Source organism: Suricata suricatta, chromosome 9 (genome assembly GCF_006229205.1).
Source record: "Suricata suricatta isolate VVHF042 chromosome 9, meerkat_22Aug2017_6uvM2_HiC, whole genome shotgun sequence".
NCBI lineage: Eukaryota > Metazoa > Chordata > Mammalia > Carnivora > Herpestidae > Suricata > Suricata suricatta.
The window spans coordinates 34,665,535-34,678,732 of NC_043708.1; the positions used below are offsets into that span (position 1 = coordinate 34,665,535).

Consider the following 13,198-nt stretch of genomic DNA (forward strand, 5'->3'; position numbering starts at 1 on the left):
GGTGAACAAAGTACGAGTGTGCACATTCTGGGAGGCTAGAAACCTGGTTGGTGGGAAATGTTTTTGGGAAGAAGGGACCATCTTCTGCATTGCCTAGTCACTGAAGCCCCAGGGGAGCTATTCAGTCAACAGGGTAGTCTTTTGAGGGGAAGATGAAAGTCGTAGCTGGGCAGAGATCTGGCCAGAAGATCTTTTGTCCCCTTCCCCCAATATGTGTAACTTTTTGGTTTTCTTAAATAATTTGATTCAGAAGTTGCAAAAACAATACAGAAGATCTATTTTATGTTTTTTTTTTAAATCAAAAACCCTGAAATTCAAGGTTCATTATCCATAAGGAAGTTGAGAATGTGCAAGGAAAGGAAAGCAGGGCCTTCCACCTGCTGGCTTGGGGGCAGAAAGAATCTAGTCCAGAGGGCAGGGAAGGCAGGGAGGAAGAAGATAGCACATGATTCCCAGACGGAAGATCTCATCCAAGGGGTCTTGGGTATCCCACTTCACTCTCAGTACTGCATACAAGTTAAGCGGTAGCAACAGCAGAATCAGGGAGAATGGAAAGGTAAGAGGAGCTACTAAACAAAATACAGTACCTTTCAATATTCATGTTGTTCCCTGCAGGGCACTGTTCCTCAGAGGAGGATTTGGGGTATCTCAGTACCCCATTAGTCATCAGGTTAGAGCTGTCTCCTCCAACGTAAGGAAGCCATCCCTGTCCTGTTGCAGCTAAGGCAGAGAAACAGGCCGCCAGGGCCAGGGCCTTGAGTTGTGGTATTGCCGCTGCGCTGGCAATGCAGATGGGTGGCTAAGAAGGAAGAAAGAGAAAGGGAGCTTCCCAGGGAGAGAAGGAGGGCACAGAGCCAGATGCAAATCTAATTCCTCTGTCTCTTGTCCTCTAGATTCAGGACATTGTTGTCCAAACAATGGAAGGTCGTGAGACACGCTCAGCCAAGGATGCATTGCTATTATGGTGTCAGATGAAGACAGCAGGGTAAGCCCTGAGAACCAGTTCCCTACTGCATTCCCCACCATGCCTCTGCTTCCCCCAAGTACTGCCATACCCAAGGGACACCCACATCATCATCTGGAACTATAGCAGCTTTGGCGCAACTGATGCAAAACGTATCCTGACCTGATTCTCAGAGGCCTGGGATTCAGGATTCCTCTCCAGTGTGGCCTGGCTCAGACTCTGGGGCCTGTTGGGTCTGTGAGTCTCTTGGGCCCACCTTATGGAGGAGCCCCTTCTTGTGGCTTAACTGCTGTCTGTTGTTGAAGGGGCTCAGGAAGAGATCGATACCTTTCTGTCTTGTGTATTGGTCCCTCAGTTTAGACACCATTTGGGACACCCCCCCCCAAAGAATCTATTTCTTAGGTCTTAATGTTTCTCTTGGATGCAGCTACCCCCAGGTCAATGTCACCAACTTCACCTCGAGCTGGAAGGATGGCCTGGCCTTTAACGCCCTGATACACAAGCACCGGTAAGAGGGAGGAGTGGGCTGTGGGAACCAGGCAGAATGCCGGGGCTGTTGGGATACATTCTACTCAATGTGTAGGTTCCTGTTCAAGCTTCCCAAGAATGTTCTCTCCACTGGGCCTTCTCTCACCCTCAGCCTCCCTGCCTCCCTTGACATTCCAGCCATGCCCACTGCCCGCCCCCCATGCTAGTGTTCACAGCTGACCCCCTCCTGCTCCCGTCTCCTTTCACTTCTGCCCAGAATCCTTGCTTTGTGCTAGGGCTGCCCTGTTGGCGGGGGATGCCATGGCCATCCCCTTTTAACAGCCTGGCCTTGTCCCCAGGCCTGACCTGATCGACTTTGATAAACTGAAGGACTCCAACGCACGACACAACCTCGAGCATGCATTTGATGTGGCTGAGCGTCAGCTGGGCATCATCCCGCTCCTTGACCCCGAAGGTGAGCTACACCTGCTGCATCCCTTCGCTGCAGTGATGGGAGCCAATGCTCATGCTGGAGGGAGCCCCAGACTGGCAGGGCACCTGGAGGAGACTAGACCTGGTGCTGTGCCAGGCGTGGACACAGCGAGGGGACAGTAGCTGGGCCAGGGCTCTGCTCTGGGTCTGCCCTTCAGATCCAAGGTGGTTCCCCACATTTGCCTGGCCCAACTGGGGGCCCACTTGTAGTCTTTGGATCCTTTTTACTTCTTTCATAGTTTGTGGTCCTAATATGGATCTGATCCTCTCGCTAAAATCACAAACACTTATTCTTTGATTCTCACCCCTCTGGTTGTCACTTGGGGGCTGTAGCTGAATTTCATGCTTGAGGAACAAGGAGACAAGCCCTCTGAGCCTGACATTTCCAGCTTCCAGTGTGGTTCTGAGAGCATACCCTTTCCCCTTGCAGATGTCTTCACGGAAAACCCTGATGAGAAATCCATTATTACCTATGTGGTGGCATTTTACCACTACTTCTCCAAGATGAAGGTGCTGGCAGTGGAGGGCAAGCGTGTCGGCAAGGTACAAAGCTATTTCATAACCAGAGTGTCCCCCCAGTTTTTCACACCGAGAGGCTCCTTTTCCACCTTGAGAGCTTTGTGTCTGGGTCCCAGCTGCAGTGGGGGGTTTACAGATCACTCTTCACCAACCTCCTCTGAAGCCAAGCGTTGCCAGGTTAATGGCTCCCAAGCTGAATTCCAAAGCAAGTTAATGGTCTGCCCTGAAAGATGTCCTAGACCGCAGCTCTGAGCCCGTCTTCCACCAGCACCCCCACATCTCATGAACATTTCCACAGGAAGATGATGGGCTTTTATTTATTGGTTTGTTGTGGTTCTGGGCCTCTTGGCTCCTGTGGAGTATCAGGATCCCATCACTCTGTGCAGATCCTCATGCCAGATTCCTTTTCCCTGCTGGTCCACAGCTCCCCAGGGGCAGAGACCATTTCTCATTCTTCCTTACATGTCGCGTTTAGCAGACAATGCCTCTAGAAACCCTGGATTCCTAATAATATATTTTAAAATAAATAAGACCTTGGCCCTTCTAGTGGCTGCTGTCCCGGCAGAGAAAGTTTTATTAGTCTCTTATAGGGTTAGGGGAGGGTGGAGCTGCTCCTGAGCCCTAGCAGAGCTGGCTTCCTGCAAATGTTGCCAGTCCGCCCCCAGTCCATTCCTCCTGCCTTAGCAATGCTGTTGGGCTCAAGGAGCAAACTCAACATGAAACACTCTAGTGCTGGAGAGGAGGCCCACCTTCACTGTGGTCCCCATTGGTGGCCTCATTGATGTCATTGCTCTTCTGATAAGGATAAGTAATAAAGTGATTCCCTAGGTAATTGACCATGCCATTGAGACCGAGAAGATGATTGAAAAGTACAGTGGGCTGGCCTCTGACCTGCTGACCTGGATTGAGCAGACCATCACGGTCCTGAACAGCCGCAAGTTTGCCAACTCCCTGACAGGTGTCCAACAACAACTGCAGGCCTTCAGCACCTACCGCACTGTGGAGAAGCCACCCAAGTAAGGGCCCTGGCACTTGGAGGATGGGCATCAGTGGCTAAGAAACTGACTGCCACAGGTAGAGCCAGTCTCTGGGCCTTGAGAAGTATATCCAGGAGGGATATATTAGAAGCTAGAGAGTTCCACATCTGTCATCTACTTCATCCCACCCTGCCTCCCTGCTCCCAAGCCATCAGCCTATAGGAAATGGGCACTGATGAGTAACCCTTGACTCATAGCCAAAGAAAGTGCTTTCCCAGATCCCTGATGGGGAGGAGCAGGAGTGAAATCTCAGGCTTCTAAGTCTCTTCAAAGAACCTGTGCTGGAAAGTTCCTCTCTCCTCTGTGCACTGAGTTGTGCATTTGCTATCTGGTAATGACCTCTGTATTCTCAGCCCCAGAGCTCTCTGTGTGGGGTCTTATTGATCATCAGGTACATCCTGTTTCTCTCCTGTCTGTCACTCCTCATCAAAAGAGCATTTAGTCTGCCTCTTGGGACCTCTACTTCACCCCGGTGTGTGCAGGGCCTATGCATGTGTGCACATACATATGCACAAACACAACCATCCATGCACATGCACATACAGACACACTCATTAAAAACATGCATGCAGGTACACACAGACAAGGGGACATATCCGCTCACCTGCCGTTAGCTTGTTCGGCTCTTCTGAAACAGAGTTCTAGCTCACTGGTAGTACCTTCTGTTTTGTTCCTCCCCCTCGCCTCCACACTCTTCATTCATGACTCTCAAACAGAGAAAGGTGAGACATGGAGGCTAGAATGTACTAGAAGCATCTTGTTTCTGGCCAGACACTAACCTACTTTTAAAGTCCTAAATCCAATACAGATAACATCGCCTGTGCATCTACCAGGCCGTGCACCACAGGGGTGCTGTCTGTTGGCTGAGCAGATGGTGCTCTGGGCTACAGCCCTCTTGAAGTGATTGAGTGGTCAGCTCTGTCAGGCTGGCCACAGGGTGGGGACCTTGCTTACAGCCAGTCCTCGACTGTTACGTGCAGGATGCAGAAGTAGGTAGATACTTGTATATGTGTGGAAATGTAGAAAAACCCAGTTACCTTGAGCTTAGACCCTGGGTTCCAGGCATTTGCCCTGCTGCCAGTTCTCATCTCCTGTACCTATGATCCTCCTAGAGCCCAGTCTTTCCTCCCCACTCAGATGCATCTGGCCTTTAGAACTTGTCCAGAGGGCTGTTTCATTAGTACTCAAGTGAAATTGCTCTCAATGCAATATGTTCTTACATGGATAATGGGGCTTCTAAGGTTTATTTGGCTCACTACATAAAAAGGTGACTAAAGAGCTAGTCAGAAGCCTTCCTCATTTGCAGAACAGGGAAGAGCTTTTTTGTGTCAATTGGTAAAACTTGGTATCTGCAGGAATTATTAGAATACTCCAGTTAGCCATTCCTTGTAGAAGCAAATGATAAACAAATGCTGTGTTGGCTGATGTGTTTTTTCTGGTTTGTATTATAAAGACTCAACCCCAAGCAGATCACAGTCAGTGAGTATGATAGATTTTTTTTAACAGGTAAGTAAACCTACAGATCCTTTTTACTTTTTGTTTTTAAGGAAAATATGCTTTGCTATCTGAGTTCCAAGATGCCATTGTTCCATTTTGACTTCAGTAAAAGATATGGGGACCTCGACATTAATCTTCCTACCTCTGTTTTCTCAACAGGTTTCAGGAGAAGGGTAATCTGGAAGTCCTACTTTTTACCATCCAGTCCCGGATGAGAGCCAACAATCAGAAAGTGTATACACCTCACGATGGGAAACTAGTATCTGACATCAACCGGGTATAGCAGTGTTTTCCATTATACATTGCCAGTGGGTTGACTGAGTTTCTGATAAGGGCACAGGGACTGTTTACTGGACAGGATTAAACCAAGCCACTTTTTGAAGTGTTATTAACTACCCATGCTGGCTGTTTGGGAATGCTCTCTGAACCTAGTTCTAAGAGGTCCAACTCTATTCACTGTCCATTGATTCAACCCCTTGTTCAGATGCCCAGAGTCCATTCTTGGAGCCAGATTTATAGCTTCCTCTCTATAGAACCTTGAGTTTCTCTGACTATGGAATGAATATTAATTACAAGGGAAATGCTCTCTGATATTTCAGAGGTTTGGAGGCTTAGCACCAGTTGGACATCCTAACAGAATGAAAGTAGCCATTTAGTCAATGAGAATTTACTAAGCACCCACAGAGACAAGTAACATTATATTAGGCCAAGAGTCTAAGGCAGATTCAGGGGAGGAGGGAACTGGGAGGCCAGGACTAGTGCTCCTCAAATCTTTGGTAGCCAAAAGATTGACTGAACTTCAACCTAGGCTTTGCCTAGATTCCTGAAATCACTCAGTGTTGGGTGAAATAGATGGAACCCGCAAACCTAGGTGTTCCCCTCTGCCCTAAAATTCTCCTGTGTCCCTCACACAGGCCTGGGAAAGCCTGGAGGAAGCTGAGTACCGGCGGGAGCTGGCCCTGAGGGAGGAGCTCATTCGGCAGGAGAAGCTGGAGCAGTTGGCCCGGCGCTTTGACCGAAAGGCCGCCATGAGAGAGACGTGGCTCAATGAAAACCAGCGCCTCGTGGCTCAGGTAGTGGGGGACACCCTGGGGGTGGCAGGAGGCAGAAGCTTTCCAGAGCTCCGCAGAAGTGAGCTGGGCTGGAGCCCCAGCTGGCCTCTCGGTGGCAGCAGGATGATCCTCTCCACAGGCCTTGCAGCCTTGCTCCCCATGACTGGGTAAATCAGGATTCACATTTGAGGAAGAACTCTCCATGGACTCTGGCCTTTAGGATCACGTCCTATTTCACTAGCTGAAAATTGACCCCAGGGCTGATTCTCCACAAGAGCATCTGTTCCTTCCCATTTTAGAGCCTGGACTCAAATGTCCAGGAAGGGGAAAGCCAGTGTTCTGAGAGTACTGGAGACTGTGCGTGCACCCTAGAGGATGTGGGGGTGAGCCATCTGTTTACAGCTGCGTGGCTTCCAAGTGAGAAGCAGCCCCTTCCTGCCCAGAATCAGGCAAGTCCATTCAAGGCAGGGCAGTGAGTGCCAGCAGGCTGCAAAAGGGCTCGGTCACTTACACATGGCATACCCACGTGTATGGCACAGTGAATAAAACTGTGAGCTGCTTTTAAAGGTTCTTGTAAGGCATTTAGTCTTTGGAACTTGGCTCTGATAAGATAGGCTGAGAAAGACAGTAGAATGCATGCCCTGGAACAGGCTTTCCCATCCAGCAGTTGTTCTGAAGGGACCTGCCATTTCTGTGTGCTTGGGCACTAGCCCAGGGGAGCCTGACAGCCACCTGCTTTCCTCCGCATGGGACAGGACAACTTTGGGTATGACCTGGCCGCCGTGGAGGCCGCCAAGAAGAAGCATGAGGCCATTGAGACTGACACAGCTGCTTACGAGGAGCGGGTGAGGGCCCTGGAGGACCTGGCCCAGGAGCTGGAGAAGGAGAAGTACCACGACCAGAAGCGCATCACTGCCCGCAAGGACAACATCCTGCGCCTGTGGAGCTATCTGCAGGAGCTGCTGCGGTCCCGGCGCCAGAGACTCGAGAAGACCCTGGCCCTGCAGAAGCTCTTCCAGGACATGCTGCACAGCATCGCCTGGATGGATGAGATCAAGGTGGGCCCCAGAGGCTGCCCATCCCCCCCCAGTCCTACCTCAGTGCCACCCCTGCAGTTAGCTGTGCTTCCTTAGATGCCTTCCAGCCAAGCACGTCCCTGGGCCAGAATGGAGAAACTGAGGCAGTACAGTGTCTGGCTGTGTCCGCCTATCAACCACTTGGCTCCCTCTGCTCCAGACAGGTCACCGACCCAGGTCCACTGCATTTCAGGTGATCAAAACATCTGGGGTTTACAGTAGCACAGGTGCCAATCTATAGGACCTAGAAATGATAGACATGAATCAAGAGCTTGGAGAATCTGGCTCCAAGTAATCACGGTTTGAGTCTCATGAGAATCCAGACTTCCCAGCATAAGAGCCACCAAGAAGTCTGAGTCTCCTCTCCCTCCACGGCAATGGGTCTCGCTGAAGATGTACATCACAAACCATGGAGCTTTCTAAAAATATACATGCCCAGGCTCCAAACCCTGAGAGAGATGCAGAAGATCAAGTGTGGGGCTTGAGCTTCTGAAAAACGTTCCATGCATGATTCTGAAAGGCACTCCCACTAGGAAGTCCTGCTCTATAGCTTCCATGCTGAGCAGCAAGCCTTTTCCAGCATCCTCTGACTCCCTGGCCCACGTACCATGGACGCTTCCTTCAGAGGGGTCTCTTCTCCTAGCAGGTATGTGTCTTCACCTCTCCTTGTCCCCTCTACCCGGTCTGTCCTCTTTGCCAGGCTCACCTCTTGTCTGCTGAGTTTGGGAAGCACTTGTTGGAGGTCGAGGACTTGCTACAGAAGCACAAGTTGATGGAAGCTGACATCGCCATCCAAGGAGACAAAGTGAAGGCCATCACTGCAGCCACCCTGCAGTTCACTGAGGAGAAAGGTGAGGCCACAGAGGTCTCCCTGTTGAGATCTCTGAAGCCAGAACCCCATGCTCTGGCCCAGCGTTCTAGCACCTCAGCTTGGATAAATCCTCCAGCTTTAGAATTCTGCTTCTTTCATCAACTAATGTGCAAAATAGAAGCTTGAAGGAGAGCAAAATTCTACAGAGAACAGGCAACTGCTTTGGTAATCTAGAATCAGAAGATGTTTCTAAGCGCCAATAGGCATCATCTGCCTTCCATTTGCTCTGGTAGTTCAAGACAGAGACAATTTAGAATTCTAGCTTTGAGCCGTAACGACCCTGTTGCCTCTTTGAAGAATCATCTTGAAATCTGTGTCTGGGCCTTTTAAAAAATAATTTCATTTATGCATTTCTACCAAGAGCTGACCCACCTTATTCCTGAATAGGAATTAATGGGAACTAATTATAAAGAACTTGACCTGTCCTCTGAGCAGCTGGGACCCCCTGTGTCCAATTCCAAAACACCAGTGAGATGGCAGATTCTAAATCGTGTGGTTCTATCTAGCCTGGCAGCTGATCTGAGGCTTGCCCATAAACAAAGCCCTTACCTCTTTTGTCTACCCTTCTTTCATGCCTCCCAGGATACCAGCCCTGCGACCCCCAGGTTATCCAGGACCGTATCAGCCACCTGGAGCAGTGCTTTGGGGAGCTGAGCAACATGGCTGCTGGGCGGAAGGCCCAGCTGGAGCAGTCTAAGCGACTCTGGAAGTTCTTCTGGGAGATGGATGAGGCCGAGAGCTGGATCAAGGAGAAGGAGCAGATCTACTCTTCCCTGGACTATGGCAAGGACCTGACGAGTGTGCTCATCCTGCAGCGCAAGCACAAGGCCTTCGAGGATGAGCTCCGAGGGCTGGACACCCACCTGGAGCAGATCTTCCGGGAGGCAGAGGGCATGGTTGCACGTAAGCAGTTTGGGCACCCGCAGATTGAGGCCCGAATCAAAGAAGTGTCTGCCCAGTGGGACCAGCTGAAGGAGCTGGCTGCCTTTCGCAAGAAGAACCTCCAGGATGCTGAGAACTTCTTCCAGTTCCAGGGTGATGCTGATGACCTAAAGGCCTGGCTGCAAGATGCCCACCGGCTGCTCTCAGGCGAAGACGTGGGGCAGGATGAGGGGGCCACACGGGCCCTGGGGAAGAAGCATAAGGACTTCCTGGAAGAGCTGGAGGAGAGCCGCGGGGTGATGGAGCATCTGGAACAGCAGGCCCAGGGCTTCCCCCAGGAGTTTCGGGATTCCCCAGACGTGACCAACCGGCTGCAGGCCCTCCGGGAGCTCTACCAGCAGGTGGTGGCCCAAGCAGACCTGCGTCGGCAGAGGCTGCAGGACGCCCTGGATCTATACACAGTGTTTGGGGAGACAGACGCCTGTGAGCTGTGGATGGGTGAGAAGGAGAAGTGGCTGGCGCAGATGGAAATCCCAGACACACTGGAGGACCTGGAGGTCGCACAGCACAGGTCAGAACCCGGCTTTCTCTTCCTCACCTCCCCACACCATGGCCTGCACCCCACCTCTGCCTAGGGTGGGAACAACCTCTAGATCAGGAGGGCTCTCTCTGAGAGGGGACAGGATGCCCTTTATTGCTGAGGCCATGCACCAGAGTTACGGGTTTTAATCAGGCTCTGTGACTTTGGGTACTTTGCACCCCTAGGGTCTTCCTTAAAATAAAACAACGGGGATCTTTCTAGTCCAGTTATTCAATTACTTTTCAGCCACAGCAGTCTTTGTTCAAATAAATTGCATACAGAATCTCTGACATATAATACAGAGAAAGTGGAACTGTTTGGTTAAGGGGGAGGTGAGAAGTCAGAACCCTACCACCTCTAGCTCTCTATGGCAGTCACTGAGCCACAGAGCCTCAAAGGACCACAGGGACCAGTTTGCAAACCACCAGTCTGCAAGGCCACTCTCCTGTCCAGTATTCCGATTCCATCCATACTCAGGCATGGGGAGTGTGCCCCCAGTCTAGATGGCACTCCAGTCTCTTAAGTACAGAACTAGAGAGTTGAGGAGGAGGAGAGGACACTACCTAGAGCATGCTGAGGTGGGCCCCTGGTGACGGAGGAACCTGGTCTCATATCCCAGAAGGGTCTGCTTGCTAACTACACCCTGCCCCAAGATGCTCTCCCTTCTCCTGCCTGGGGAAAGAGCACCTGACTGTAACCTTCAGGTCAAGGTATCAAGGCCAGTGGAATCAGGGCCAAAGAGTAGCACCTATGGCCGTGGAGATATGGCAGGTGTTCTCTGAGGTGATCGACCCCACCCCAACGTACACACCTCTTCTTTCCCCTGTGCCTCCCCATGGAGCCAGGGGCCTGTGTGGTAAGCAACCGGCTATTTACTAGCCTGGTCCAAGAAATGCCAAACCATGAAATCGGATCCATGAATCAGAAAATAGAGTGTTTCAGCATAGCTTTTTCCTTTCCGCCCCCTTACCTGGTCAAATGTATTTGAGAGATGGAAGGAGAAAGCAAGAGTTCCACGTTCCAGAGAAGGGCAGTAGGCCAAGTGCCCAGGCTGCCTCCCCAGTCCTCATCTTCTCTGTCCCTATCAGGTTTGACATCCTGGACCAGGAGATGAAGACTTTGATGATGCAGATTGACGGCGTGAACCTCGCTGCCAACAGCCTGGTAGACAGCGGCCACCCTCGCAGTGGGGAAGTGAAGAAGTACCAGGACCACCTGAACAGCAGGTGGGGTGTGGGTAGGGCTGGGGGCTGAGGGCATCTTTTCTCGGCCACTGATACACCCTTGGGGTATGGCCCAATAGTCAGGATTCCTGCTAGGCACTGTGGGGTTTGTACCCTCATAGCTCCTATCTTTCCCAGTCACAGTCCCCTTCTGACCATGGACTGTAGCAGCAAGGGGTGAACAGAGCTGCACTCACCGCACAGGGTCGGGTGTATCCTGTGTGATGCAAGAGACGTCTGACCGCACTCTTAGTTAGAATCAGGCCGTAAGGTACTCATGCCACATTTCCCCAGACGTTCGTAGGCAGGAAAAATTGCTTTCTGAGAGCTCTTAAGTACTGTCCATAAAAGAAAGCTCCTGTCTGTGCCAAAATGCAGCATCGATAATGAGGCTGGCTTGAATGAACAGGAGAATTAGCAGGAAGGCTTGAGCATGCTTTGTGGCTGGAACAAAAAAGAGGCCCTGAGGAACCTTTGGAGAGGGGGTACTTTCTGTCCAAGGCATAATTTGCCATGAGTTCCTCAAGGATCTCTGAGGGCAGCACACGCCTGCGTTCCTATTTGTTACCCTAGGCCCTGCACACACAATACTACATATTCCCCACCTCCTCATTGCCCCAGTTCCTTTCCCCACACTGTGTTGGAGCCTTGCTCTGCCTGAAGCAATCTGGGAGGTGCAGTTAGGTAAGATGCAGTTGTATTAAAAAGGAAAGAGAGAAAGAAAGAAAGAAAGGAAAGAAAGGAGGGAAGAAAGAAAGAAACTCAGCCTAGTAGTTCCTGGTGGGGACCCAGTGGGAGGCAGGAGGGTGACAAGGATACTTCAGAGCCACCAGAACAGGGCTGATTATCTCAGCATCTAAAGACAGGGACTGAGGTCAGAAGATTCCTCTGTAACGTGATGTTTATGCAGAGGAAGAAGATGCCTCTTGGCTCTTCCTTAGGCTTGGACGTAATGAGGGGGGGTGTGTGTTTGTGTGAGTGTGTTTGTGTATGTGTGAGTATGAGTGCCAGTGTGTGTATGTACAAGACAGGAAGAACTTGTCAACTGTGTATCTGTTGTCTTAATGAGAATGATCTTCATAAATCCCAAAGCCATGTACTATCCTAAGTGATACACATCAAGGCGCTCGCCAACCTTAGGTGAGAGAACACCTGAGGCGTGAAATGGTAAGATGGTTTTCTCATTAAGTATGAGAGTTGAAATGTACCTGTGAAGTCATCTAGTCTAGCTGACTGCTCCAGACCGCTGTTCTTGTACAAACTTTTATAGAGGTGGGTAGCTCACCCCTTCACCATGCAGCCCACCCCATTTGGAGGCAACTACTTTGGTTAGAAGATCTAACCTCCTTCCTAGTGAATGGAAATCTCCTTTCTGAACTTTGTAGACATTGGTTCTGGCCCTTTCCTTTAGAGAGATAAAAACTTATTCTGAGTTTTCTTTCATGTGATAGCTCTTCAAATATTTTTTTTTTAAACAACTGATTCTTCACTTCTGCCCATGACCTACCTCCATGCCTCTGGCATTCTCCCTACCAGAGTGCATTCTCATCCAATTCTATATTCCAAATTGGGCCCATCCTTTAAGACCAGTTCAGGTTCCTCCTTTTCCCAGTGTCCAAGATGAAAACGTTCTTTCCCTCCTTTGTACTGGCTCAGAGCTTTACAGTACCTTTTATTATAATTACTTTTATCCTAAAGAACTTTCCTACTACCCTAGAAGCAAATGAAGAGCAAAATCCTTACTGCCCACAGTGCTTTGAGCACCAAGCATGTAATTGAACTTTCCTCTATGTGGAATATTCTCTTTCCAAATATCTACTTGGCCACTACTAGGAATTTATCCAAAGGATACAGGAGTGCTGATGCATAGGGACACATGTACCCCAGTGTTTACAGCAGCACTATCAATAATAGCCAAGTCTGGGAAAAGCCCAAATGTCCATCAACTGATGAATGGGTAAAGAAGGTGTGGTTTACATATATAATGGAATACTACTTGGCAATGAGAAAGAATGAAATTGTGCCATTTGCAACATGAGGGTATGTTAAGTGAAATAAGTCAGAGAAAGATACCATGTTTTCACACATATGTGGAATTTGAGAAGCTTAACAGAAGACCATGGGGGAAAGGAAAGGGAGAAAAACAGTTTCAAACATAGAGGAAGGCAAACCATAAGAGACTCGTAATACAGAGAATAAATTGAAAGTTGGAGGGGGTGGGGGGGGAGAAAACAGGCAATGGACATTGAGGAGGGCACTTGTTGGGATGAACACTGGGTGTTGTATGCAAGTGATGAATCATATGATCTACTCCCGGAACCAAGAGCATATTGTATACTCTGTATGTTAAATAACTTGACAATAAAATATATTTAGAAAAAAATATGTAATGGGACGTCTGGGTGGCTCAGTTGGTTAAGTGTCTGACATAGGCCCAGGTTATGATCTCACAGTTCACAGCTTTGAGCCCTGCATCGGGCTCTAGGCTGACAGCTCCGAGCCTGGAGCCTGCTTCAGATTCTGTGTCTCCCTCTCTC

General features: G+C 49.9%; 1 protein-coding gene across 1 annotated transcript in view; it reads left to right on the top strand.

The window, feature by feature from the left end:
- SPTB (spectrin beta, erythrocytic) overlaps positions 1-13,198 on the top strand; it is a 123,470-nt gene that overhangs the window by 74,742 nt on the left and 35,530 nt on the right. Inside the window, exons 5-15 of the mRNA XM_029950777.1 lie at positions 894-985; positions 1,392-1,472; positions 1,792-1,907; positions 2,355-2,467; positions 3,272-3,459; positions 5,137-5,254; positions 5,892-6,050; positions 6,785-7,087; positions 7,806-7,956; positions 8,559-9,429; positions 10,527-10,664. Of these exons, the coding sequence (XP_029806637.1) occupies positions 894-985; positions 1,392-1,472; positions 1,792-1,907; positions 2,355-2,467; positions 3,272-3,459; positions 5,137-5,254; positions 5,892-6,050; positions 6,785-7,087; positions 7,806-7,956; positions 8,559-9,429; positions 10,527-10,664 (2,330 nt within the window). The remainder of the gene's footprint in view (positions 1-893; positions 986-1,391; positions 1,473-1,791; positions 1,908-2,354; positions 2,468-3,271; positions 3,460-5,136; positions 5,255-5,891; positions 6,051-6,784; positions 7,088-7,805; positions 7,957-8,558; positions 9,430-10,526; positions 10,665-13,198) is intronic.